Source organism: Meleagris gallopavo, chromosome 2, assembly GCF_000146605.3.
Source record: "Meleagris gallopavo isolate NT-WF06-2002-E0010 breed Aviagen turkey brand Nicholas breeding stock chromosome 2, Turkey_5.1, whole genome shotgun sequence".
Taxonomy (NCBI): Eukaryota; Metazoa; Chordata; class Aves; order Galliformes; family Phasianidae; genus Meleagris; species Meleagris gallopavo.
Window position 1 is genome coordinate 44,159,858 of NC_015012.2, and position 26,662 is coordinate 44,186,519.

General features: G+C 40.7%; 2 protein-coding genes across 7 annotated transcripts in view; one reads left to right on the plus strand and one right to left on the minus strand.

Annotated features, from left to right (window-relative positions):
• Positions 1-11,989, plus strand: part of AGPAT4 (1-acylglycerol-3-phosphate O-acyltransferase 4) — a 69,804-nt gene extending 57,815 nt beyond the window's left edge. For both annotated transcript variants that reach the window (XM_003204076.4, XM_019612875.2), the window contains 2 exons: positions 2,510-2,708; positions 9,273-11,989. In XM_003204076.4, coding sequence (XP_003204124.1) covers positions 2,510-2,708; positions 9,273-9,364 — 291 coding nt within the window. In that variant the 3' untranslated portion in view covers positions 9,365-11,989. The remainder of the gene's footprint in view (positions 1-2,509; positions 2,709-9,272) is intronic.
• A 1,118-nt stretch (positions 11,990-13,107) lies between these two features.
• MAP3K4 (mitogen-activated protein kinase kinase kinase 4) overlaps positions 13,108-26,662 on the minus strand; it is an 88,006-nt gene continuing 74,451 nt past the window's right edge. For 4 of the 5 annotated variants that reach the window (XM_019612873.2, XM_031552445.1, XM_031552443.1 and 1 more), the window contains 8 exons: positions 25,741-25,932; positions 25,016-25,086; positions 23,168-23,284; positions 21,700-21,859; positions 15,431-15,553; positions 14,790-14,896; positions 14,418-14,597; positions 13,108-13,618 (listed from right to left, as the gene is read on the minus strand). In XM_019612873.2, coding sequence (XP_019468418.1) covers positions 13,598-13,618; positions 14,418-14,597; positions 14,790-14,896; positions 15,431-15,553; positions 21,700-21,859; positions 23,168-23,284; positions 25,016-25,086; positions 25,741-25,932 — 971 coding nt within the window. In that variant the 3' untranslated portion in view covers positions 13,108-13,597. Of the gene's footprint in view, positions 13,619-14,417; positions 14,598-14,789; positions 14,897-15,430; positions 15,554-20,656; positions 20,769-21,699; positions 21,860-23,167; positions 23,285-25,015; positions 25,087-25,740; positions 25,933-26,662 lie in introns of those variants that run through there. The other variant, XM_031552446.1, reaches the window with a different exon arrangement.

Sequence of the window (26,662 nt, forward strand, 5' to 3'; positions counted from 1 at the left end):
TTCTTTTTTTTTTTTCATTTTTCTTTTATTAAACTGTTACCACTAGAAAGACTCCCTTTGACTTTAATAAGAAATAGATTGAGCATGTTGATGCATGTTAGTGCCCAGTCTGAAGAGGTATTGTATAATTGTCACAGCTCTGCTAGCTCTGCTAGCCTTTGCATGTTTTGTTTCTTTGTACCTCTTTACAGCTTCAGCTCCTGAAATAAAGTTCTGCTTGAGAATCTTAATTTCCATTAAAAAGAAAGTGAGTTTTTGATTCTTCTCATTTGTAAGAGAAAACAGGGCATGAAAATATCTGCCAGAATGCCTCAGGGAATTAGTAAAGGGTAAGTGAAGAGGGAAGGAGTACAGAACTCAAGTGTTTGGGAACTAAGGGTATATTTTTGGATACTTGTTCTTTGAGGATTTCTTTGTGGAAGAGCAGGGGCATCTTTCTGTAGAACTCCCTGGTGGGAGCAGGGAGCAAGAATCCAGTTAGACTCTTGCAAGATGATGGATTTTCCCTGCCTTTTTCACTACTGCATTATTTACCTCAGTGTCTGAAGAAACTCAAGTTTGGTGGAATCATTAGGATCAGCATTCTTCCACATCTGAAAATGATTCTTGAGTGGGTAAAACTTATTACAAATGGAAAACAATCTCTGCGTGCAGGTGAATGAGAAGAGATGATTGTGAGGGAGATGGTTATGGGGAATATTGATGTATATGTCCTGAGCTGTACACGAGTACCATGGGCATCCTCTAAGTCTCAGAAAACTCAACACATGGATCTGTTCTGTGAGGAACAGAAATGTTTTTAAGGGCAAGGAATCCTAACTGAATTAAGGAACTGATCTGCACAGTGGTGTATAATATGTTAGTGTAGGTGAAGACAGTGACATCCATTTGTCCATTATGTATTTCTTACATCTGTCTCAAACATCTGGGTGAGGTAGGGTCAGTGGTTTTGCTGACTCCAATGCTGTGCAGAGCCAACAAGGGGGAAAATATGCCGCTGCTTTTCAATGTCTGTGTTGTAGTCTGTAGTAATAGGCCCCCTAATGGTGATACCAATAACAGTCAAAAATTGTTCATATTTTTCTAGGTAATGCTGATTTAGAAGGCCCAGTGTATATAGTAGAATTCAATTTGCCAGTGATAAATAACTGTTAAACCAGTCATAAGCTGAAATCCTCAAAGCACTGTAAAGAAAACTTCATACATTGTATAATTTATTGAAGACAACTAATTAATTGGTCATAATGATCCTCGTACAATCTAGTTCACATGAGCAAAGCAATTGTAATTTTTCTAATCTCAGTAAAGAGAGAGCAATGCTTTAATTACTGTGTAATCTCTTAAAAGCTAAATGCTCCCTTTGAATTAGAGAAAATGGTAACAGCCTGTAATTGCTCAGATTGCCATTAAATAATTAAAGAATTGTCCATGTCAGCTGGAGCATAAGTAAATGTAAAATCATAGCATAGTAGAACTAATCTTCTTGTGGTTGATTTGGACAGTATTGGCTTTGCCAGCATTTTTTGAAACCATCATGAAGCATTCCTTTCTTTGAAGAAATTTGGCCCTTCATTCTGACTTAATTGGGGTTCCTTATGTTAGTCTAATTCTGTCTCAATTAACTAGTCTTGTGTTAATCAGATTAATAATCTTTGCTTTGGAACCAGAAGGAAGATGTTTCGTTTTTTTTCCCCACCAGCTTTGATATGTTATGTTGATCACATTGTTGAAGGCAATGCTGTTCACCCAGGTAAACGTTAGAGAAAAGTACTGAATTCTAAACCTTCTGTGCTTCAAAAAAAACAAAACAAAGCACAGCGAGCACGTGCCCCAAAACCACAGAGCAAACCAAACCCTATCCTACTATCTTTCTGTTAAACAAGACCATCCAAAACAGTGAAAGACTCTTTAAACTATTTGTATGCTCAACTGTCTATTGACAGGCCTTTCTTCCGTTGACTGCATGGGAACAAGATAAGTAAGACCATATCCATGGGACAAAGTGATCAGGGAGGTGTTTTTTGGCAGATGATACAAGATGGTGTCTGCTCACCTTTTCTGACAGGGCTGTTTTAGAGCAGTGGATGGAGAACATTAGGGAGCAGAGGATCTGCTGCTGCAGATGTAGCCCAAATACTTCTTTGGTTTACCACTACTATTTGTCCAGTGGCTGCAGCTCTTGCAAGAAGTGCAAAACAGTGATGTCTACGTAGCTGCAAGAGTGTACATCTCCTCACTCATTTTCCCTTACTGGATTTGTCGTACTCTCTAGGCATGCTGTTTTTCAGGCTTCTATGTGTAAGAGAAAGGAAGGATGCATACGCATCCTGGTAAGCTCTTTTTTTTCTGATTATATGCTCATTGACTTCAAAGTGCATGCTTTCCAGCCATGACTCGGTCTTTGATCTCCCCCCAGGGTTACAAACATGCAGACAAAACATCAAAGTCAGGAATGTATAGTTTTGTTGGCAGACAGGGATTTAATTGTTGCCCTCCTTTGTTCCACCAGGATGCGTTCCAGGAAGAGTACTACCGAACAGGAACCTACCCAGCAGTCCCTATAGTACCACCCCGACGACCATGGACACTTTTGAATTGGCTTTTCTGGGCCTCATTGCTGCTATATCCCTTATTCAAGCTGCTCGTTAACATGATCAACAGTGGATCATCATTAACATTGGCTAGTTTTGGATTTGTCATTGTAATGGGTAAGTTTTCTCAAGTGAGAAGTTTTTTTTACAGAATAATTGGCTTGACTTACTGATCCTTACTGAAGCTCTGTGACGAAACATATGACTAGCGAATTCAACAGACCATGTGAAACTATACCCGCTTTTGCCTGAAGCAGGTTAGGTAGGTCCTTTTCTTATCTGTCTTTGTATAGTTGTATTTTGCTATGGTTTTTTTTTCGAGAGCTACATACGGAATTTTCTGTTTCTGTAGAAATCAAGCAGTATGTTTCCAGCGGGTTGCCTATGAGAGGTTTTCTTCCTCTCTGTAGCGTGGTGCTGGATATCACTTTGAATGTCTACAAGTACTGACAGCTTATTTACTCTGAGAATTCTGTAGTGTGATTGTAGTCTGTTACATAATCCATTGAAAGTCCATAAACTTGTGATTTAGGGCAGGGGTAACCTGTTGTGGCCATCAAGTCTGATTTATGCAGCATAAGGCATAGATTGCCGCAGGTGATTCCTACGGTACCTGTGGCAGTTCTGGGCTGTCTTGGTTTGCGGTTATAGTGATTGTGTTACCTAAAAACAGGAAGGGAAACAACACAAGGAGCTGACCCCAGAAAAGGAGGGAGATCTTTTACGATGTTCTTCATAGAAGGAGGAACCAGACCAGTTGGGCAGACAAAATTGTATTTGGGTGTCTGTACTTTTTGAGATATTGAGTACGTGTTGGATGAACAAGTTCCTATCCAGAATAAGCCATAGATTTATAAAGCAAGTGTCTCGTATGGCTGCTGTCCCGTGTACTTGTGGCTTCCTCACCTTAACATCTGAGCATATCACAAATACGCTCTAAAAAAGAAACAAAATTTCACAACAGTGAATGGGATGAGGTATGACACCACTGCAAGTGCTACTTCTCTGGCAATAGCACTTGATATTCTGCCTTTGGAGGAAATGCTGGAATAGTCTGTTTGGTACTGGACAGTGGAACTATGGTGTAATGAGGCACTGAAGTTCAGCTACTGTGAAATTTTTTTAATTGCTCATCATTTCTTCAGCATTCTCTTCTTAATTCAGCTTCTCCACTCTGTGGGCTTGTCATTCCGCTGCAATTCCAAGGTGTCTTATGCCCTGTAGACCCTCTACAGGGAGTCTCACTGCATAATTCAGGGGGTTGGATTTCAACCTCAAGGCCAAATGCTTTATTGTGTTGTCATATGTGATGTTTCTGGATTTAGCCCTTAATAACAGCCATCCAGCCTGCCACCAACAAATCTAGCACCATCTTAACCATCTTAGTATCTCTTGATAGTAAATGTAGATTGTCTTTACAGTCTAGTCACATCTGTTTTTTTTATCAGGAAGGGAGGAATAGATCCTATAAAAAAAAAAAGATATGATGCTACTAAGAAAAAGCAGGAAAACAAACTTTTGGGGAGGATATCTTATGGCCCACTTAGTTCATTCTTCTGCTTCTGGCCATAAGGCAAGATTAATAAATAGTCTGCTGTGAGTTCTCTGAATCCAAAGGATTTTTTTCAGGTAGTTTGTGATGCTGGAGCTAAGAGTGAACTATAGCAGGATTCGGCTTCCAGAATAATTGCATGAGCTTCCAGACTGCAAAAGCACAGCTGAGGAGCACATTAAGAATACTGAGATTAACAGTCCACTGTTATGGTTTGCATTGATGCATCATACATTATCAGCAACATTTGCGGGATGCTGCAGGTTGCAGTTCCTCTATAGGGATTTGAAAGACCCCTGTGCTTAGCAACAGCTCTGTTTTCTCTCTGAATACATGGTGTGATCATAGTCAAAGTGCCTGTAATTGGCCAGGATTTGCAGCGTGGCAGAAGGCGCTGTATTGCCTGTAGCAGAGGGCATCATCTGATTAGATTCAGCCAGCCACCTCTTGCTGATGAGCTGGCAAAACAGAAAGGTGATGTCACTTATTAGCTGATAAGTCTCCGAAAAACTGTGGAGGGCAGACAGTCTGTGGGAGAGGAAGAAAGCTCAGCCTTCAGTAAAAGTAACCAGCAGAGTTGGTAACCCTGTACACTTGAACGTGGATGTGCCATTACTCACAAAAAGAACAGTAGTTCCCTTCGTACATTAGTCTCTTTTTTGTTGTTGTTTTTTGTTTTTTTAACCTATACCCCTTTGAAAGCATTAGCTTTGCCAGTTGGAAATTTTTGGTCTCATTCTGTGGAAGCATCAGAACTTCAGCTCAAGCAGTTACACTGCCTTCTGTAGCCAATAGCTGCGTCTTTGCAGCCGGGCCGTTCTCCCCAAACCGTGCTTTTTATCCTGAGGGCTCTGTCTGTCACAGAGGTCGTGGATGTGATGCAGCCATGCTATGTGTGCTAGTCTGACAGCTCACCTGCATCAGGAAGCTTACTGTGGTTCCTCATCGCCCATTTTAGATAGACTTCACTGTTTCAAAGGGCAGGCTTCAGTACATGATAGCATTACCTTTTTTACTGTGCTATCTGTACCTGTGCTGAGTATTCCGCAACAGGAAAGGGAGGAGGGACTGGGAGGTTCTACAACCTGATCCTCTGCTTTGTTTTCAGAGTGTTGTTTGTCTTTCCAGCAGCCCCTGCTAATTGTGTTCTCCAGTAAAATGCTTACTGGCTTGTTATTAGCTGTTCAGGTGGAACAATCTGTAAGAGAAATGCCCCATGGTGGTCAAGCTGGAGTGAAAACACAGTAGTACCTCAGAACTTAACTTTCAGGTCTGAGAAATGAATAACCATGGTATATATAGCTCTGCTGGTTCAGCTCAAACCCTTTCAGCCCTAAATGAAATGTCTCCTCTTTATACTGAGAATGCTGAGCCATCCCGTCTTGCCTTGCTGTGCAGCAGTTTGGCTATTTATACTCATAATAATCATTGCATTGTGCTAATTTCTAACTACTGGTCTCGGACCAGGAGTCCTTTGTGATGCTACTTGAACTGATACAAGGCAGTCCCTGCTCCAGAGGATAAATGCTCAAGCAACTCAAAAAACAGAAGTCTCTTCTGATTCATAGAATCACAAAATGGCTTGGGTGGGAATGGTGTTAAAGATCACCTTGTTCCAATCCTCTGCCATAGTCAGGGCTGCCACTCACCAGATCAGGCTGCCCAGGGCCCATCCAATCTGGCCCAGAACACCTCCAGGAATGGGGCATCCATAGCTTCCCTGGGTGGTTTGTTCGATCCTCTGAGTAAAGAATTTCCTCCTAGCATCTACTCTAAATCTTCCATCTTTTAGTTTAAATCTGATCCCCTCGTCCTACCAGATGGTGTATAAAATCAGTCTCCCTCCGGTATAAAGTCCCTTTAAGTATTGGAGGGTGACAGTAAGGTCTCCCCAGAACCTTCTCTAGGCTGAACAAGCCCAACTGCTTCAGTCTCTCTTCATAGGAGAAGTGCTCCAGCCCTCTGATCAACTCTGTGGCCTTCCTCTGAACCCACTCCAACAGCTGTAGTTTCATAGGCCACAATGGCAAGAGATTTATGTACTTAACTCACAGGTACTGTTTAAAATTTGGAACTGGTATTACAGTGTTAAAACAATGAGTCTGTCAAGTGTTCATATCTGACACTAGCTCTTACATGTTTAATGCTAAAAGCATAATGACATCTGAGCTTATGGCAGTTAAGTATCAGTTATAGACAGCAGTATTTCATTTGAAACAAGCGTAAGTAGTAGTGAGCAGGAGCTGTTGTGTATCTGCTACATAGTGCATGCACAGTGCTATCAGAAAACCTGCTTCCATAGATCACAAACAGGGATGAGTCTTGATCTGACAGTGATGTGACAGTGTCCAAATGCAGAATGCAGACCAAGGGGTCAGAGGACAATGTGATCTGGGCAGCAAGGCTGAGATGAGTGGATGGTGAGTAAAGGGTGAGCCAGCAGTGTTGCAGGAGGTTTTACAACACCAGGAGGATGCAAACTGTGTGCAGGATTCTGCCTGTTGGTGGAGCTTCCAGACAGTCTGGCCTTTGAGCCTGGTGCCTAAAGCTGCAGGGTTGGATGTTTGTTGGTGTCTCTACTTCTTTCTTTTCTTTTATAGAAAACAAGATAGACGCTAAATAAAAAATTATACAATTATTATAAGCTTTAGTTGTACAAATTCATTTCAGTGTATAGCCTGTACAACACATCTGTACAGCAGACTATACATGGGAAATTTCTGTACCCCTCCTGCAGTTGCTGTGTGGTGCAAAACACAGGAAACAGATGAGAGCAGTTTCTGAGATGTGACAGAAAAGGAGAAGTCCTCTGCTCTGAGCAAAGGTTTACGATGAGCGATGTGGCACTGTGATGTGGGTGTGTGGTGGTTTTCCTGGAGCTAAAAAATGTTCAAGAAACAGATTCCATGTTCGGAGCTATGTTGATTTGTGTTAACTCAGCCCTCTTTCAGCCCCTGGTGCTCTGGCAGGCAGAGCAGGTCTGTAGCAACATCTGTGTCGGTTGGTAGGGCAGGCAGTGATGGGCAGAAAGATGGCAGGAGCTCTGCTACCTCCTGCAGCTTGCCACAGAGCGCCATGGGGATGACCCAGCTGACAGCTTCTTCCTCCTGCTGTTCAGGTAGGGGCTTAAAGTCTCCTAGGTGATGGTTAGCAACAATTTCTCTTTGGTTTGTCTTCTTTCCCATAACATATTCGTATTTTAAACAATGGAGGAAAAGTCCTTAAACATGATGGTGTCATTGGGGCATACGGTAAGGTAAGAATTGTTTTTAGGCCTGAGGTACTGTAGTGACACACTATTTGGCAGTTTCCCTTTAGTACCCTGCAACAGTAAAGAAGAAATCTGTAGCTTTTCCTCTTAATAAAAATAGAATAACCAAATAGAAAGTGATTCCCTTTTATCCTTTTCCTTCATTTGCAGTTCTGATTTGGCTGACTGAGGCCTGTTTGCTTCAGGAAGTTGTCTTCATATATGCTGCAGCAACATTCTGTAAGGGGAATGTAGTTAGTCTGTTAGTTGCCATGCTGCAGAAGAGAATTTGCTCTAATTCTGTGGTCTTTTTTTTTTTTTTTTTCCCCCCGAGTTCTCATGTGTGATACTCTTTGTAGTCACAAAACCATTTTGAAACTATAGTATCTACGAAAGTTTGGTAGATATTGATGAGAGCATTCCATTTGCAAGTAGTAATGTGAAGAGATGATCCTGTGATGTTTGATGAGGTTTTTGAAAACAATGTAGAAAAGCTTTTGTTTCCAAAGTTGGACTTCTACAACCACGTATATAGTGTGGAATGCCAAGGCTTTGTCTGCTGCAGCGCTAGAACGGGACTTTGTGTATTGAAGAGGCCCCCAGCACACAGCTACCCCTTACCTGAAGAGCAGTTCCTGTGCTGTTTCTCTCATCCCCGGTAGCTCAACGATGCTCACCTTTATTACCTAATGCTTGGAATTGGGTATTCCTTGGCCATAATTGTGTTTTCAACCTCTTTTTGAAGTGCAGCCCTCTCACCTGGCTTTGAGCCCATCAATTCTCTTCTTACCCTCCCCATCATCAGGTGAGCAGCACCCTACCACGGTGGGGATATATTTTTGGGGAAGAACACTGAAATGCTGCCCAGCAGCTGCTGGGGTTAAGGAGAGCATGGGGGGAGTTCAGCTTTGAGAAAGGAGAAGAGGCAAGTCAGTGTGCATGGATAAGTGCCTGCAGCACCCCAGCACTTGTCCCTGCTGTGCTACCACTGACTTGGCAAATATGAGCAGTCTTTTCTTGCACCCAGCCTTCCCCAGGGTGCCAAGGACTGCGGGGTGAACTGAGGATGGAAGGGCAGTGGCAGTTTCTGTCAGCAGAGGAGAAGGAAAAAAATCTCAATTGCTGACTTCGGTATTTTTTGGTGTCCAGGCAGCAGCATTCCTGGAACTTTATGAAATCCCCACTGTGCTGTGTGGTTGCTATAACAGTCACTCTTATTTACACTCCATGTCCATCTCCAGATGTGGTTTATACCCCTCCGGTTAAAGTCTTAATGATTTCATGCTTACTATTACATTACCAAACTGCAGGCTCTGTGTTGGATCCTCCCCCGTCTTCTAGCTCATGTCAAATGTCAAAGACTTCTTTCTTTTTTTCTGTTTTTGTGAGTGAAATCTTTCACTTGTCGCAGTTGTTTGTTTCCATTCATGGACTAACAGTGAGCAACAGTGAACTTGCTCAAAGCAATCTCTCTTTCTGCATTATATGATGCCCTCCAGACAGTCCTGGTGCACAGGGTTATTCCAGTCAAGGTATTTCTCTTTGAACTTCTGGATTATCCAGTCAGTCTCTTTCTCCAGCCTGTCGAGGTCCCTCTGACTGGCAGGGCAGCCCATCTGGCCTAAGTCAAGACATAGGCCAGAAGAACAAATGTAGGTTTTTCCAAAATGAAGTAACTGTGGGTAAGTTATCTGACGAATGGGAGTGTGGGTGTAGTACTTCAATGGTGTTAATGCTGTAACACTGTACTATACAGTGCTTTACAGCCACGCTGTAGAGCAGAGAATACTGACTGTCTCTTTAAAATGCTGTGTATGTACAGACCTTCAGTCTCTGCCTCCAAGAAGGCTTTTAACTTTATTTTCTTTCTATGTTGCAGCTTCCGTTGGTGTCAGATGGATGATAGGTGTTACAGAAATTAACAAAGGCTCCACCTATGGCAACAACGACAACAAGCAGAAACAGAAGTAGTATCTTCAGAGACTGCTTCAACCCAAAGGGAACAAATGCAACCTCTGAAAACTCTTAAGTGCATATCATGGTCCTTCAAGTGAGGTCAAAGGAAGGGTAGGATGAGCAATTGCCATGCATATCTGAATTTGCACTCCTGTTATTTTTCTCCTGGGGTTTGGGCTGGATTACACTCTTGAACGAGGCACTCCTTCGTACACTCTTCCCAACAGGTTTGCATTTGTTTGGTTGGTTTGTTTTCGTATAAAGTGTCTTAAGATTTGAAGAGAAAAAATTCAGTGTGCTGGTATGATGAGACTCTACTCGGAAACTAATTGATGGTTGCTGAGGTATAGGCTTTATCTTGACTTGCTCTAAGGAAGGGATTAATGTCAGAAGACTGTTACAAGATGATTAAAACTGATAGCTGTCTAGCTCACATGTTAGCAGTTTAAAAAACAATAATTTGTCAGTGTTCAAATGCAGTACGATGCGCTGCTTGGTGATACCACTATTGCAACTCTACTGAACTGACAGGAGCGCAGTAGAGTTTTTTTTTTTACATCTAGAATTTATTCTCACACTGAGCACCACATCAGCCCCAGTCAGACTGGCTAGGGGCCCATTTTGTTGGCTCAGAGCCTTGCAGTGGCATAACCTGGAGCAGAATTTGGGCCCGTGGCCTGAGCAGAGAGCTAAGCTACCCACTGTCACATCCTAGGCAATACTTAGCGGTAGAGCTGAAACTTCTAATTCTTCTGAGAATAAATGCCATTCATAGTTTGGAAAACGAAAAATAGGTAACAAATTACTTTCAGCTTTAAACACAAATTCAAATTCTAGGCCTTCCTAACAGAATTGGAAACAGAAAACAGCTGGGTGTGCTGTAACAAAATAATACAAAGCGTGCATTAAAAGTTATTGCCCTGCATCCATACTGTTGTGAACCTAATTAATCTGTTGTCTGTCTTTTCTAAAAATTACTTTATGCAGTGCCTCTTAACGTTGTCTGAGGTAGTATTTAAATTACCTTCTGCTTTTCTTTTGGGAAAAAATAGAAGGAAGTGGGAGAGGGACCTAGGACAGAGGTATGGCTTGCAGTTCTTTATGCCTGTGTGGAGTTTGACACCCTTCTGAATTTAATGAAGGTAGGATCAAGTCCCCTGGGAAAACTATGTTTCTCTGACATCCCCCTTGTACTGATTACTATAGATGTCCTCCTCTTGCTTTGTTCTTGTTTTGCTCTTTAAATTAAGAGAGGAGCCTTCCAACTGCCATTGGTTAAGGGAACAAAACAATAACTAAATTTAAACCCCAAAGTTATTGATACTGAGCAGTGGGAAGTATTCTTGGCATGTTCAGTGATGTTATGTTTTCTTAAAGTTGTATTTCTAGCAGTTGGTAAAATCCATTTATCTTTCGTTATAATAAAACTGAAGCCAGAAGCAACAAAGGCTAATACAAAAGTGTCTGAATCACTCAATGAAATATGCATTTGCTGTTCTGTATCATCAGATCATCTAGAAAGTAATCCTTTAAATATGCAGTACCTAAAGAGCAGCTGTAGTGGTGCATTTAGCATGGGGTAGTTAGTAATAGCTGGTGAGAGTGAATGCAGTTAGTAAGAAGTACAATATGAAGGAAGAAATAGGCCTTGTGTCTTGTGAGGGTCTGATTTTGTAGGCTTTTGTCTCTTGTGCACATGCATTCCCTCTGTTCTGAAGCATACTGAAGGAAGTTGTGTAATGTGTCATACAAATAATCATGAACTTTGGCTTATTTCTTTAACATACAAAATATAGCCAGAGCCCAGAGGATACTGTCATGCTCATAAAGAAAAGCTAGCTATCTGTCTCTTAATAAAGCACATGCCCTTCTATGCTGAAATGCTACCATGCACCTGTATTGACTAAAACAATCTTAACAGTGGAAAGCACAATTACACCATGTAGTGCGTACATCTGAAAGACTACAGTACTGCATGAGGCGTGGAAACTAGCCGGCCCTGAAGATACTGCACACAATTCTTTGCAAATGGGTGGGAAAGGAAGACAGAAAACATCTCTTTAAGCTAGCATTTCATTATGGTAGAATGAACCCCATAAATAGGTGAAAGTTCTGAGCAGCAAATACATATTCATGTGATAAAAACCAGCCTTTTTTTTCCCCTTTGTCAAGAACTATTGACTTAACGTGCTAGTAGAGACCTCTAACGTCCCTTATCAATCTTAGTCCTTTTTTCTGTTATTGCACACAGTACTACTTCTCCAAGAGGAAAATACAAAACACAGAAGTACTTCTCAATGAACATTTAGGATATTTCACACAGGTTTCTCTTGCAGCAGCCATTGTAACAGGCACAGGGCCAAAGATGCCAGTCCTGGATCTAAGTCCCAGCAGACAAGGGCTGCAACCCAATACCCTTCCAGTGTTCACTGGCCAACAGTGAAGGTTTAATGGTACTTGCCAAAGGTAAACTAGCCCCGGTCACTGTATTAAAAGGATGACATATGTCTGTAGGAATCAGTGTTTGCCCTTCTTCACCACAAACAACTGTATGGTCTACAACTGCCTTAACAAAAGTAGTCTTACATTTGTTATACAAAAAAATAAAAATATAAAAAGCTGAAGTGCATTGAATGAGTTTTCTTTTGGTCTGTAATAACAGCCTCCTCACAGTTGTCATTTTTCTTTTGACTCCTGAAAACTCTTCTCGATTCCTGTTTGTGTTCAAGGACACCGAAGACGAAGGAGGAGACAGACTGCTGAGACAAACTGCCAAAAAGTGAAGAGCACAGCAGGCCAGGGCTGCACCTCAACCTCAGGTGTTTTCCTACTCGATTGCCTAGGATGACGATGGCAATTCCCCTCCTGCCATAAGTGAAAGTAGGGAAGACAGGAATAGTTCTTTCTTTGCTTAAATTGAACACTGTATTTTTTGAAAGCCTACACATCCAGCACTGGTAACCCCCCACAGAAGAGGATGGTGCATTTCTGGATTTAAATGTCACTTTCTCAGCAGCTCATCCAGCTGTGTCTCACCTATAATAAACCAGGGATTTCTACATTAAGAGGAGAGAGAGACAGAATATTAAAAGGGAATTCCCTGCTTAACAACTTACCCAAGCATGCACTAAAATTTATAAGTAACAGTGATAACTATTTGAAACAGCAAGCCAAACAAAATAATCATACCATCATCTCTTCTAACCGCTAACCTCCTTTACTGTCTCCATTTTTTGAGATTGATGATATTCAAAAAAAATAAAGGGAGAGTGAAGTCTAGGATCAGAAATTGATTTTTAAAATTCTTAAAAGCGAGTTCTTGTCTTAGCCAAATGCTACACAGGAACAATCCTAACCAGTTCTCCTTTTAGTCAGCACGACACACTGTGGCCATTTTCTGTAGTTCAGGTGTCCAAGAAGAAAGTTCATGTAGCCCTGGTCCGCATCCCTAACACAACAGGTACCATAAGGAAGTGCACATCATCCTATTTCCTCATGAGAGAGTGAAGGGAGACCCTTAATTCTATTATCCCTTGTGCAGTGCAGTATGCTTCCTACATGTTTGTATTTGTCAAGCTACTGACTAGAGCAGTGTAAGAGACGCTGATTCCTGTTAGCTTTGCAGCCTTAGGAGTTAAACATTCAACTCGACAGTTCCCCACATCTATTATTCCACAGTTACTTTCAGAACAAAAACCCATCACCACCGACTCCTAAAATAAACCATTTATTGAGAAAAAAACTTTTTTTTTTTTAATTTTCATTAATCAGCCTTGTGCATAACAAATCCGAAGCTTGCCAAAAACAAATAATAAACAAAAAACCAGTAAAAGTTCACAGTCAGTGCACTCAACAAACAGGTTTAAAAAACAAGGTCCATAACGCCTGATAACACTACAGCATTTTTCTGAACCTATAGAGTTCAAAAATACTACATATTAACATTACGGTTCTCAATCAAATGAGAAACAGGAGAAAGAACAAAAAAAGGTATGGTCCATATACAGTAGTAATGGCACTTTCACTGAAACATGCAGCTTCTTTCAACTTGCAGACACCGTCACGTGAGCAACATGTGCCAAGTAAAACATAGAGGAGCAGCAGAGAAAGTGACGCTCGTCACTTGTGCAGTCTTCGTGAGTCAACTTTTATACTGTTTCTCGGCACAGTCTTTATGTAAATATTACATACATACAGTAGTGTTAAGGTATTTTTGCCAGAATAAAAAAGGCCATCGCTTGAATAACTTCATTCTTCATCTGTGCAAACCTGTGAAGGGGACACGAGGCAGTGAATTCGGTTGTGTCTCTACTGCAGCAAAAACATAGCAGTAGTTCAATCTCTTCAGCAACTTTCACTGAACAGAAGGAATAAACAAGTTTTATTTCTCCCTTGTTATAATGATATAATGCACTACAACTGTTCCTCCCTGACAACTGTTTCCACTGTCACCACAACAATTCATTCTGCCTCTGTGGCAGATGGGGTTTAGCTACAATTACTACTACACCCAAATGCACTGCTTAAGAATAGGCAAAAAACATTCTCAGCTAAAAATCAAACCAAATTCATGCAATAACTGCAGCTTGTTAAAGTAGTGCCAGTTGCCAGGTAAATGGTCAATAACAGTCTGAAGTTAAAGGCTGACCCTTTTACTGAAGGAAAGCAGATGTTCCAAGCATTTGCTCATTTTGCTTTTTATGATAGGGACTCACTTCATTTCATATGTCTCTGCATACATACTCACTGAAGCTTCAGACACACATATAGCCCTCCAAATCCAGTTAACTGCCATGAAGTTTGACAAGTCTTTAACATAAGGGTAATGCACCTCGAGAGCAGCAAAGCGTACTGCGTGGTGCCAGGTTCTTGTAGCTAGATGTCTGTGAGCAACAACGCAGGTGCTTCCTCAGTTTTCCACACCTAGCTTTCTTTCTGTTGGACATCAACTTAGTATCAGCCTCCTGCCGTGATACAAAGCGCTGTGGCATAGCTGCACATTACACAGCCAACTGAAGGCGCTTTGATTCCCATCTGCAGTCTTTGCAGCCAAAGCTGTGAGACAAACCTTGACAAAAGGATGGTCGAGGAGCTGGCTGGCTGTCCACCTCATCTTTGGGTCACTTTCCAGGCAGTGGCAAAGGAAGTCTTTCCCTTCCGGACTCACTTTGTCAGGAATAGGAGGTTTATGACCCATCCCCACTCTATACATGATCTGGAAGTTGTGCTCATATTCGTGCCAAGGCCTCTGCAACAGGGAACAGAATTGCTAAGTGCAAAGTTTAGTGAGTGACTCACTATGGAACAAAGCATATACTTCTGTGCCCCAGGAAGTTAAAGCCAACCTGATACTTGTGGACTCGCAGCTGGGAGTGAGGTCAGAGATTTTAGAGAAACTGCTAAGGACATTTTGTGTTACGTCAGTAGATGACACACCTACCTTGCCAGTGACCATCTCTATAACAACACAGCCCAGGCTCCAGATGTCTGCTGCACGTCCATGCCCTTCTCCTTTTGCTCTGGTGATTACTTCTGGAGCCATGTACGCTTTGAAACAGGACACACCATGTCATCATTTTATACAGCAGAAGGAACTGAAGTGATTAAGTAGGTAAACCAAATGCTTTTTAATACATCTGAAATGAATTACCACTCAGCTTTTCTTGCTAAGTTTCGTCATGTGCTGGCTTTGCCTTCTTGTTCTTTGACACATTAGCAGCATAACTGTCTTTCAGTGTGAAAAGCAATAGTGAAAGTACTGGTACAGTATGCACTCTGTTATCTTTGTTTTTTAAAACAAAGAGATTAAGCAGCCGTCCCCTAAGAACACTACTGTTTCAGTAAGACCAGAGAGAAAGATAAAATCCCAGAAAACAAATCTTCAGAACCTTTACAGTCAACCAGACAAATAACATTTTATCTTTCCAGTTACATTTACTGACTTTTTTTGGCTAATGGATGTAAAGTACATCTAACTAGTGAAGCTCAAACCAAGCTTCCCAGAGCCATACTGCTTTATTTTTGACAGACGTATCTTCTTTTTGGTAACTAGCCGAGTTTCTGCCTCACACGCTTCCTTACCTGCAGTACCCAATGTACTGTTCACTTCTCCAGGCATTGTCTGAGTGTTGTTCTTCAGTTTCACTGAGCAGCCAAAGTCACCCAGTTTAATCAGTCCAGATGAGGTAAGAAAGATGTTTGCTCCTAGGAAACACAAAGAGAAACAGTAACAATCGTTAAACCAATGCTGAACTGAGGCAGGAGGACTTCCCAACATGATATACTACTGGAAGAAGTTACACGGTAGATAATAGCCGAATTCACACTTAAGAGTTGTACCAGTGGATTAAGTGTGGAATTAGAGATGTTCCCCAAAGCATATCCTACAGCAGTCAGGTGGCTGGATTTCCAGTGAGTTTCAGTTAATACTAAACATCTTGGAAGATGACAACAAGAAATGTTCAAAGTACAAAGTACTACGGCAGGCTTTCCTCACATATGTTTCATTATGAGAAAACACTCCTCCAGGAATTCATGAATGTCAGTGCTTATCCTTGTGAGTGTTGCATCATGAAAAAACAGCTCAGTGGCAGAGACCATTGATGCATTCCTCCCAGTGTCCATCTTTTCAGTTCTGCTGAGTCAAGACAGATGATACATCTGTGTCATCATGACAGACGTACAAAATTGAGCTTATAGCATTTATTCCACGTTCCGCCAAATGCCCACTCCTTTTTCACTCTATTTACAGACTGATTTCTGGAGGAGGGCTACCATTACAATCTCTGGCTACAATGCTAGCTTACACAACAAAATTTCCCCTAGCATAGTTGAAATTCTCCACGAGAAACCTGCAGTTGACTTGAGGTCACTTGCTCTACATGACACTGCAAAAATAAATTGAGTGCTTTTAATGAACAGGTTTTTTTCATCCAACATCCTGCCAAAACACATGCTGATAGGCAAGAGAAAACAGTGCAGAAGGAGCTCCCAAGTACAGGTCAGGCCAATCCTGCAAGTATCACAATGAAGCCACAAGTAGGCTGCAAGTCACCTGGCAGAAGTGCAGCTCGAGCTGTGAGTTCTCTTCAGGAAAGATTAATGGTATGCACAGAACACATCTGCCCGCAGGGCTTCGTTACACAGAGCCTCTTCCCATGTCACACCGAAGATTCTTTTAAAAAGGGCTCTTCTGAATATAATCTTTCAAAAGAAGTTTCTCACTTTTGTTCCACCTTGAACAAGGGTCAGTGCGGGAATCGTGGGCTGCTCCTCCTTTCTATTATGTATGTTCTCTTACTTAATGACTTACTGAATGCCCAGCTAGTGTGGCTGTGCACCTCCAAGATCTGAACGGAAAATAAAGAGTCCTTACAGAGCTCAAGTCAAAAAAAAGCCAGTGCAGGTCAATGATGCCCCAACCTCCCCATTTCTTAAAGGATTCCCCTTACGGTTCTGAGAATGCTTGATAACTAAAGCAAAATGTATTCAGTCCAAGAGGTGTTAGGCATTAAAAGGAGGAGAAACAACAGAATTTGTTAACAGAAATAAATTCTAACCTTTGATTACCGTAAGAGAATTAACTTTCAGTAAATACTACTCTTCCAGTCCCAGCATTCAGGTGCCTGCACATACTCAAGATCAGAATTCCTTCTGCTGGCAAACTGCAAAACTCAGCCAGGCACCCGCATGGGTCCTTCCCAACCCAAACCATTCTATGATTCTACATCACTGTGGGCCCTGCAGTCAGGAGCACACACAACACACACACAGAGCAGCCCTCAGCTCCTTGAACAAAACAGAAACCCGCAATAGCACTACAAGGCGGGACTCTAAATATAAGCACTGCAATAGGTGAGTGACTGTTAGGGGTAGCAGCAGGTTTTTCCTTCAAACAACTGCCCACTGCTTTTCAAATGTCACAAAGCCAGTGAGTACAGTAAGCCCACACAGAGAGCACAGGAATATTGGCCATCACTAGCAAATACTTTACAAGAATGTTTCTGAAACAACACGCTGGTTCCTCAAGAAAGTAGCATGCAAATAGCACAAAAGGCTACAAAGAAGGTTCTGAAGCTACTCAAGTGGGTGCAAAGGGCCTGAGCTGAAGTCCAGTATCTCTCTTCTGACTGAATATGAAGTTATTGTGATAACTTGGTTTAATGCAGTTTAGAAACTACATATGAAGTCTTTTAGATCCTTGAAAAAAACAAGAAAAATAATGGCACTTTTCTAGCATAAATGTTACTGCAAAAGCTCCTATCAGCCCTCCTCCTGAAACCATCCAGAATTGTTAAATGCAACAAACCTAAATTTCAAAATTTCACCAGGAAGAAAAAGAGAGAACTTGAAGACTCGCATTGCTGACATTTTCTGGGTGCAAATGAGTCCTCCACTGATGCGCTGTGTGCTGGAGCCTCAAAGCTCTGGTCTGTGCTTTGGAGAACAAGACAAAGCTCTAGAAGGAGTTTTAAAAAAGGATCTCATTAGAGAGAGGACACACGCACAGAACCCAGCAGGACCTGGGTAAGAGAGCAGGGGATGGAAGAGCAGTACGTTGAGGATGAATGATCCTTTTTAACCTTTACAGTCAATGTGATTGGAAACGTAACAAAATTCCTACCATAGCTGCGCAGTTAATGAGCAAAGTAAATTAAAACCAGAGACCCTGGCTAAAACAATAAAAAGGGTCAAGACCCCTCCCCATTCCCTCTCTCCTACATAAGCACTATCAAAAAGTAGCTCCATTGTACTTAGTGAAGGCAAGGAAGCAGCACAGCTCTGCAAAATACCACTGCCATTTACACCACAAGACCTTCCTGGCAAACTGCAAGCAGAGCAAACACCAGAAGTGGTACTTTAGCTAGAGCAAACAGCTGTGACCCAAAGCATTTAAACTCAAGTTTAGAGGATCAGTCCCAGATTAAGCACAGTGAAAACTGACACTAGTGTGATATTCAGTGGTGCTGGTCTCATACTGAGAGCCCGAACAGCAGCACTGAAATCCCCATGACTAATGTGGCATAATTTCACCAACAGGGCAGCTCATAGCCACTCCTCAGCAGTACTTTAGCAGCAAAACAGTCATATTCATTTAAAAAGCAACTTGCTTCAGGCCAAATGCTACCCTTTGATGAGAAAATAAGCTTTATCATCCTCTTTTTCACACACAGAAAGCATGAAATGCTCACAGTCTCCTGTTGAATAACCTTCTGCCTCTTGTTGAATGACCTTCATTCCCTCTGCTCATCACAAAGAGATGAAGGCAGGAATAGCAGAAATTCTGAGAGAGCTAACAGAAAAGTTAACAAGAGTACAATAACACTTTGATGAAGACTTCATGGCCTGGAGCGTCTCATTCACAGGTTTCTGATTTACTGAAGTTTCAGATACAATGCCTTCATTTTCTGTATTCAGGCTGAGAATGCAATCTGAGCACTCTAAGTAATATGCCCCGGTCTCCCAAAGAGAGGGCACCAGGCATGACCTTAAGATTAACTTTTCTCAATTCAGCACTTGGGAGACCACACTTGGAGTTCTGTGGCTGCTCAATACAAGGCAGATGTCGACAGTCTGCATCAAGCCCAGCCCAGGGTCATCAAGACGGTCAGAGGGCTGCTACGCGTGATAAGGAAAGGCTGAGAGATGGTTTGTTTAGTGTGAGGAAGAGAAGGCTGGGGAGTGTGTAGAGAGAGGGAAATTATTGCTGTTTTCAACTTCAGCAGTATCAGAATGTTACAACAGTAACAAAATTTTCCTCAAAGACACAGAGTGGAATGGTACAGGACAACGGAAACAAACAAAGCATCTGCAAATTCCAGGGAAGTAGTAGGAAAAGTTTGGTTTTTTTTACAATGGGGATGGCCGGTCACCGGGATGGGACCCAGGAAAGAGGGAGTTCCCCATCCCTGGAGATACTCATCACTCAGACAGACACGGTCCTGAGCAATCTGATCTAACTTGCCATTGGATCTGATACTGAGGCAGGCCCTGCTTTGAGCAGAGGGCTCAGCCAGAGATGTCCAGAGATTCTCTTCCGCATTAAACATTCCATCATTATCATTCTGAGGTACAGCTTCCTTGCAAAAAGAGAAGTAATTATAACAGAGGAAACCTGGACTTAGCCAGAGAGATTAAAATCCAGTAGGCAGGATAAAGTATAAGCATCCAAAAAGACCAACTCACCTACCACATACAGGCACCAGCTACTTTGTACATAGATGCAGACTAATAAAAAGCAATGCCCAGTCTGCAACCAATGCTAATCTCAGCATCTCACAACCAGTTTGAAAAAGGGTTCGCCACAGCTGTGTCTTGCTGTATCTTTTACACTCACAGAATTGGATGCCATAACAGTATCTGAAAGGCAATGGTGGCACCAGTGGACACTACTAACCTAATGACTGAATTTCTGAGCACCAGGCACTTGCCAATGCCAACTGTGGGATATGATGAAACAATTTTTAAGAGTAATTATTTATCTGATGCTGAAAGAAACAGATCCACAGTGATATTTGGCAAACTGGCCATAAGAGTTCTACTGTGATCTGTCAGTGAGATTCCCATAGAAAAGCAGTTTTAACACAGACTGAATAACAAATCATTCCTCCCTATGAGAAAAATAAGAGTAATGGACTGTAAGTAAGTGTAAATCTTCTGGCATTATGCTAAAGTAAAAACAGAGTTTCTTTACTGCTGTTGTCTGAGAACCTGAGGATGTAATTTTAGCATAAAAAGAGATGGAGCAAGAGGCTTGCAATGTAACCATAAGGCAGCCTTTATAGAAGAACACTCTTTGCAGTCTGCCTTCAAATTCTGCCACTAAGATTAGAGAAAGTCTGTACACAGTTCTACAGAGACTCACATCTGACAGCTGTTACTATTCTCAAGGAATGCCCCTAGGTTTGGTATGAGGAACCTGTTGCAACAGTAATGCCTTGGATAATTAGTCTTACAGTTCCGTTAAACAGCTCTTTCTTCAGTGCACTTCTCTGATGAGAGGAAGACCTAATTGGAAACATATCCAGAAATCAGCAACAACACAGAGGAGCACAAAAGAAATCCCTATCAGTCAGCCTTGAATTTTGGATCGCAAGCTTCCAGGAGAATACAATCCAGCTAAGAATTAACATGGATATGGAATGGTCAAGTAAAGGATAAGGAAGGTACTGTGAAAAGCACAGAGGGAAATTCACAATTGCAGAGAAATCTTTGGTCAGGAAGGAAAAGGCAAGACTGCTGGGGAATGGGTGTGAAGGAAAGTGTTTTCTAGGGAAAAAAGCCAAAACTGACTCAAGAGTGGCCTACCTGGGTGGGAGGCCTCTGGATCGTAGATAGTTCTTTTCCCAAATGAGAAGCACGAGGCCAAAGGACCAAGAGCAACTGGGAACCTCCTACACTGCTGCGATGGTTCAAAACCCTGTGAGCAAGAGGGACATAGAAACCCAGCATCGTTGGGTTGCACTGCCTTGTCATAAAATGAACATTCACGGGGCACATTGTGTGCACTGTTCCCCTAATTTCTGTTAAGTTGCTGCCAGAGGTGAGCAAAATATGTCAAGCTAACAAAAACAAGAGAACTAAACATGGAGGATGTTCTCAGAAGATTCACGAAAAGAAAAATGAATGTGAAATGCAGACTGACACCGGTACCTTAAGCAAATACCAAAACCATCTCCCCTTCAGTTACTGTAGTTCCATTCTGCTTACTTTGTAAGCAAAACCTGAGAGCCAGGCACGAGTAGATACATGTATGGGGAAAAAAAAAAGAAAAAAAAAGCCATGATACATAATTTTACCATATCCACTGAACTTCTTTTAACAAAGCTATCAGTATTGTGTTTAATCAACCATTTATGTGAAAGACTAAAACTCTTCTGCAGCATGAGTATTGCTAGGAAAAGTTCTGCTGGACCACTTTAACATAGTACACTGTCAGCCCCCAGAAAATGCCACAGTATCTTGCACAGCTGAGAAGAAAAATAGCATTACATAACTCAGTAATGACAGAAGTAATACAAGGACCAAAATTTGAGTTTGGAAGAATCCTCAACAATCCTCACCACCTCTACAAAAACGACATAGATGATGGGCAGAAGTTATGAGTTCACAATGCCATCTGTGAATGTTTTTTGTTTTTGTTTTGTTTTTTAATGCTCTGTGTTTAAAAAGGAATATTTAACTAGCCAACTTGTAAACTGAAAACTCAAAAACACGTGAAAGACATTTTACTCAACTCTTGTATAGATTAATGCCCTGAATTGAATCTGAAACAAGCCTCATCCCGTCCTCCTCTCCCCCCACTTTCTTCTACAACACCAAAACAACATTACCTTTTTGGTTCACATTACCTTTAATGTCTCGATGAACGATACCATGTTCATGTAGTACATTGATAGCAATCGTGATCTGCTTTGTGTAGAGCCTAATGACATGCTCCTGAAGGCCCAGCTTTGACACCTCCTCCAGAGTGCCCTCATCACAGTACTCCATGAAGATGTACATCTCTTCCTGTGGTGGGAATCAAAACAAATGTCATTGATTTTAATCTTCTTTAACTGCTGAATTAGAACTAAGTTTTCCTTCTGTCTTTAACTGTCTGGGCAAGTTTTAGAGGAAGTACCTCTGACCACAGAATATCTAACACATCATCTCTTCAAAACCCTATTTTCTTGGGCATGCTTCACCCTAACATTCATTTTCACAGCTGTGGAAAATCTCTTTCCATATCTATCTGTGTCATTTGTATGCAACTGATACTATGTGGTGGTATAACATGGAAATCTTGCAGTGGAAATCTTGCAGGCACATTAAGCAGAAATACAAAAAGGCCCCTTGCATATTTAGCAAGAAGTTAGAGATATTTTTTCCCCAGTTCAACACATGTTAAGGCAGACTGTCTGAGAAGGGCAAGGTTTTTGTTGCTGTTTCTTCCTCAAATAAGCATGCCAATTCAAACTCACTTTAAGGAAAACTTTGGTATTTGTTCCCTTTCTCTCTCTCTCCAAGCCCATTTTGGAACCTTCAGCCAAATGCAGTCAGATTTAAAACAAAAAGATGGCAAAGATGCTGAACTCTTAGTATTTGCCTGAGAAACTAACGACCCAGTGGCACAGACGCCCAAAGTTGTGTCCCAAAGTAAAGAAATGCAGAGAGAAAACAGCCTTTGTCCGTTTCCAAAACAGCAAAGAGCAGGCAATCAATTTGATCAAGCTTGTAAAACACACACAGTTTTCCAGCTTGACACTCAGTATCCTGCTCCCTAGCAGGGAACAGGTGGAGATACAGGAAAGAGCTGAGACTTGTAAGGGGGGAAAGGCATACAGAAATCAGAGTAAGAAAAAATCAAGTATCTGAACACGCAGCTGTGGGATCCAACTCTTCAAGACAACCAGATTTCTGCTGCTTAGATAAGAAAACATCGCTGCTAACAGTGGCAAGTTTTAGGCTGAATCTCTAGTCTTAACCCACAAAAGTTACCAAAAAGTACATAACAGTTTGCACTTAGAGCAGTCAAACAGAGATGCAGCATCACTCACTCTACTCACTTACTGTGAATTCTCTGTTTACCTATCAGTTCCAGGACATTTCTGCAAACTACATTTTAGAGAGATCTTAATATTCACGGGCAGAAAGACCGCACAATGCAATTCACAGAGGCATCCAGACAATTAAGTTAAACAAGAATGATCTGAAACCCAGATCCTCCAATGAACCTCCAATGAACCAAAACCTCCAATGAACCAAAGCTTCTTAAAATTTTCTCAGCCCTATATGCAACCCTCCTCCTCTCTCCCAGTATGATTGATGTTCTCTTACCCTGTGGAGCTCCACACCAAAATACCGAACAAGATTAGGATGTTTGATGCCTTCAAAAATCTTCAGTTCATCAGCTGTTTCTTTGATGGTTTTGTGATCATTAGGTTGAAATCTTATCTGCAAGAAACATTTTCCATTATTTTACTGCTATTAAGTTTCAAACTGTTAAAGAACAATAACAAGAAAAAAATACAAAAATCAAGAAAGCGGCTAAAAGTTGTTTTTTTTTTCCCCAACACAGTACAATCACAGAAATTCCAAAATTCCATCTCCATTTACAAGTAAAAAAGCTGAAACTTAAATGTTACACATGTATGCACATGTGTGTATCTCTGCAGAGCTCGCCTAACTTAAGTGTGGTGGTACAAGAGGATCAGAGAACAGCAGTGACAGCTATATTTCAAGAAAGAATAACTGCCAGGTATTTCATCAAGGGAGATTTAGGGATGTGCTTAGGGATTTGCTTTGAGGGGGTTTCTTTACTGAGAATGAGGCAGTCGCAAGGAAAAGATGGGGCATGAAACAAAAACAATTAGAAAACTTTGATTAAAGGCACAGTTTTCCTTAGTTCTCCTACAGTATGCTGAGATGCGTATTCTTGGAGGGGAAAAAAAAAATAAAAAAAATCAGCAATCATCTGCAAAACTGATTTAAGGCTCCCATTCACACAAAAATAAGCAAAATTCTCAGGAAGTTATGGGAAATGCTATTTTTACTATTCTGGTAGAACATAGAAATTTCATTAATTGTGTACAAGACAACCAATAAAAAATATATATATTTTTTAAATGAGGACATTACAATTGTTTTGTTCTCTACAACAATTCCTATTACAGTTTGTGCAAATAGCGTTCAAGTATTTCATGTACTCCAACTCTCCAAAGTCACAACGCTGTGCATTTGCAGTAAACCTTTTTCATTATTATCCATAGAGATATTGATGATTCTGTGGTTAGAATAACTGTATTTTGTATTTCAAGAAGTGTGAAGAAGCAGAGCACTACTATCTGATAGGGGGGAAATGTCACTTCAAACCTTTAAAGCTGGTCAGTGCGTGACTACAGCACAAAAGTAGTTAAGCACAAGCCCACCTTTTCTTTTCCATGCTTCTGTGAGCTCATACATATCATACGTGGAAGAACTGGCACATAAAAATGTAACTGCACCAAATGGCTGCCATGGTAACTGCTGTGAACACTTGATGGTTGTCATTGTATAAGGATATGGAAATGCAGTAAAACTAAACAGTATACATATTTCTAAAAACAAACTGTCAGAGGGGAGGAGGACTACGCCTACACAGCTTTACTTGCTTCTGTAATGAAAATCAGGTTTTCTGTAACTAACAGGTTAATCAACAGCTTTATGACTCACCCTAGCTCACCTAATATACAGGAGAAGATGAAAAACATCTGAAGTGATACTTCCTATCTTTTTATCTAAGAAGTGAAGAAAGAGTAAATCAAATGTGAAATACTGTAAAGTAAAACAAATTTGTGCACCATTTCTACTACTCACAAAACGCTTTCAAAAATAATTTAAGGTGTCTTCATAAGACTTCACACATATTAAGGAAGTATTCATTCAATATTCATTCTGGAATTATCCATATTCTTTTTACATACATTTGAGTTCAAACTTGTACACTGAAAGAATAAGCTTAAGGAACATAAGGAAAAACAATCAACAAAAAGCAATTGTGACCACATGAAGAAACGATTTGTCTTCCAATCCTTTTTGAGCTAGCTAACAATGATGTTCAGAGGACCTTACTGCCCTACAACACATCTATATTTGGTTTGGAAAAAAGGCAAGAGCAACAACGATTCTCACATACTGAATACTCACTTCTTTCATAGCCATCAGCTCTCCAGTGTCAACACTAATACAGGTGTATACCTTCCCATATTGGCCTTCACCTGCAGTTAAAATAAGACAAATGAATTACACTACATTTAATAACACATCAACTGACTCACCTTGCCAAAGTCATTCAGCGGTATTTTCATTTAAAATTTCAAGTAGCTTTTAACCTGTAGCACCTAATAAAATATCCATAGTCCTGAATTCAATGCTATGATAAAAGGTGAAAGCAACTTAACAGGCTGATCTGAAAGAAAACCACTCGAGTGTAAGGATTTTGCTACAAATCCTGAACCAGAGTGGAAATAATAGTCATACATGGGAAGCAACAACAATATTGGTGAATGAAACAAATCCCAAAGATTGTGCTCATTTCCACTCATATTTGTGGTTCTTCCAAAAGCAAAACTCAACAAATCTTTTATAGAGTTTAACATGTGCAGGAATTGCTGGATCATACATAAGTAATCATCCCGACCAAATCTTTTTACTCCTTTGCTTCTTATTATTTGTGCAGGGAAAATTTCACTCAACTTCTACACAAAGGAAATCCCAGCTGCAAATGTACTTTGTATTTCAAGATCCTGATTTCAGTAATGCTGGTGTTACCTACACAAAGATGAAAGACCTCAAAAGACAGTCCCAGACTGTCTTCAAAAAATTAATCTTTTTTTTTTTCCAGTCTGACAAATGAACATTAACAAACTTACCAATTTTGTTTCCTCTTTGCCACTTGAAAGTCACTTTTCTCAAACCTACATGCATGACATTATCGTAAGATTTTGGTGTGTCACAAACTTGGCCAATGATATTCTTCCTCCTCATCTCTCTGTATCTCCTTTCTTCAAACAACTGAACAGACTTTTGAACAGCTTCAATTGGTGCTTGTTTGGAAACAGTGTCTAAAAAGAAGAGTGATGAACAATTTATATGACAGAGAAATACCCTCTGTTATTATATTTTATTTTGTTACCTTCTGATATCTATACCTATTCTGATACCTATCAAGGGACTTGACCTACAGGATAACTATTTTGTGCATCAAATTTCAGAAGTTGCAAAAGGATAAAGCATTTTAGAAATCACATGTGAAACTAAAGGAAAATAAGAATAATAGTTATCTTTTAATTGATTAGAGGAAGTTAAAAGTTTGAAATGCAAAGATGTTTTCTTTTATATCTCCCTTGTAATTAACCACAGGTAGATAATGGAAATGTGTTAGGGTCATTAAGGACAGAAGGGCAGTTAAGTTTTTTACTCTACTGAATTGTAAGAGATTTCTTTATTACAGATATTTAGAGGTATTATGTTAACTCTAGATTTGAAGTCTTATCATGAAACTGAATCCTAGCCAGTGAAGCTAAAAAACATTTCAATAAAGCAATCATTTACACACTCCTTGTTAAGAAAAAAAATTACAGTCTAGTTTGACCTTTTTCTAACAGCTTCCAAAAAATGGAGATACTGAAATATCTCCGTATTCTTCTGCCTATAATTACTACCAGTTTTTAATCCTTGTCTTATCTACAGTTAATAGTAAGAAGAATTCCTTTGCAGCACTCTTTTAGAAACTTTGTTTGCTCCTCACTCTTCTTTTCCTTCCAGTTTAAACCAATTCCATTTAATCAGTGT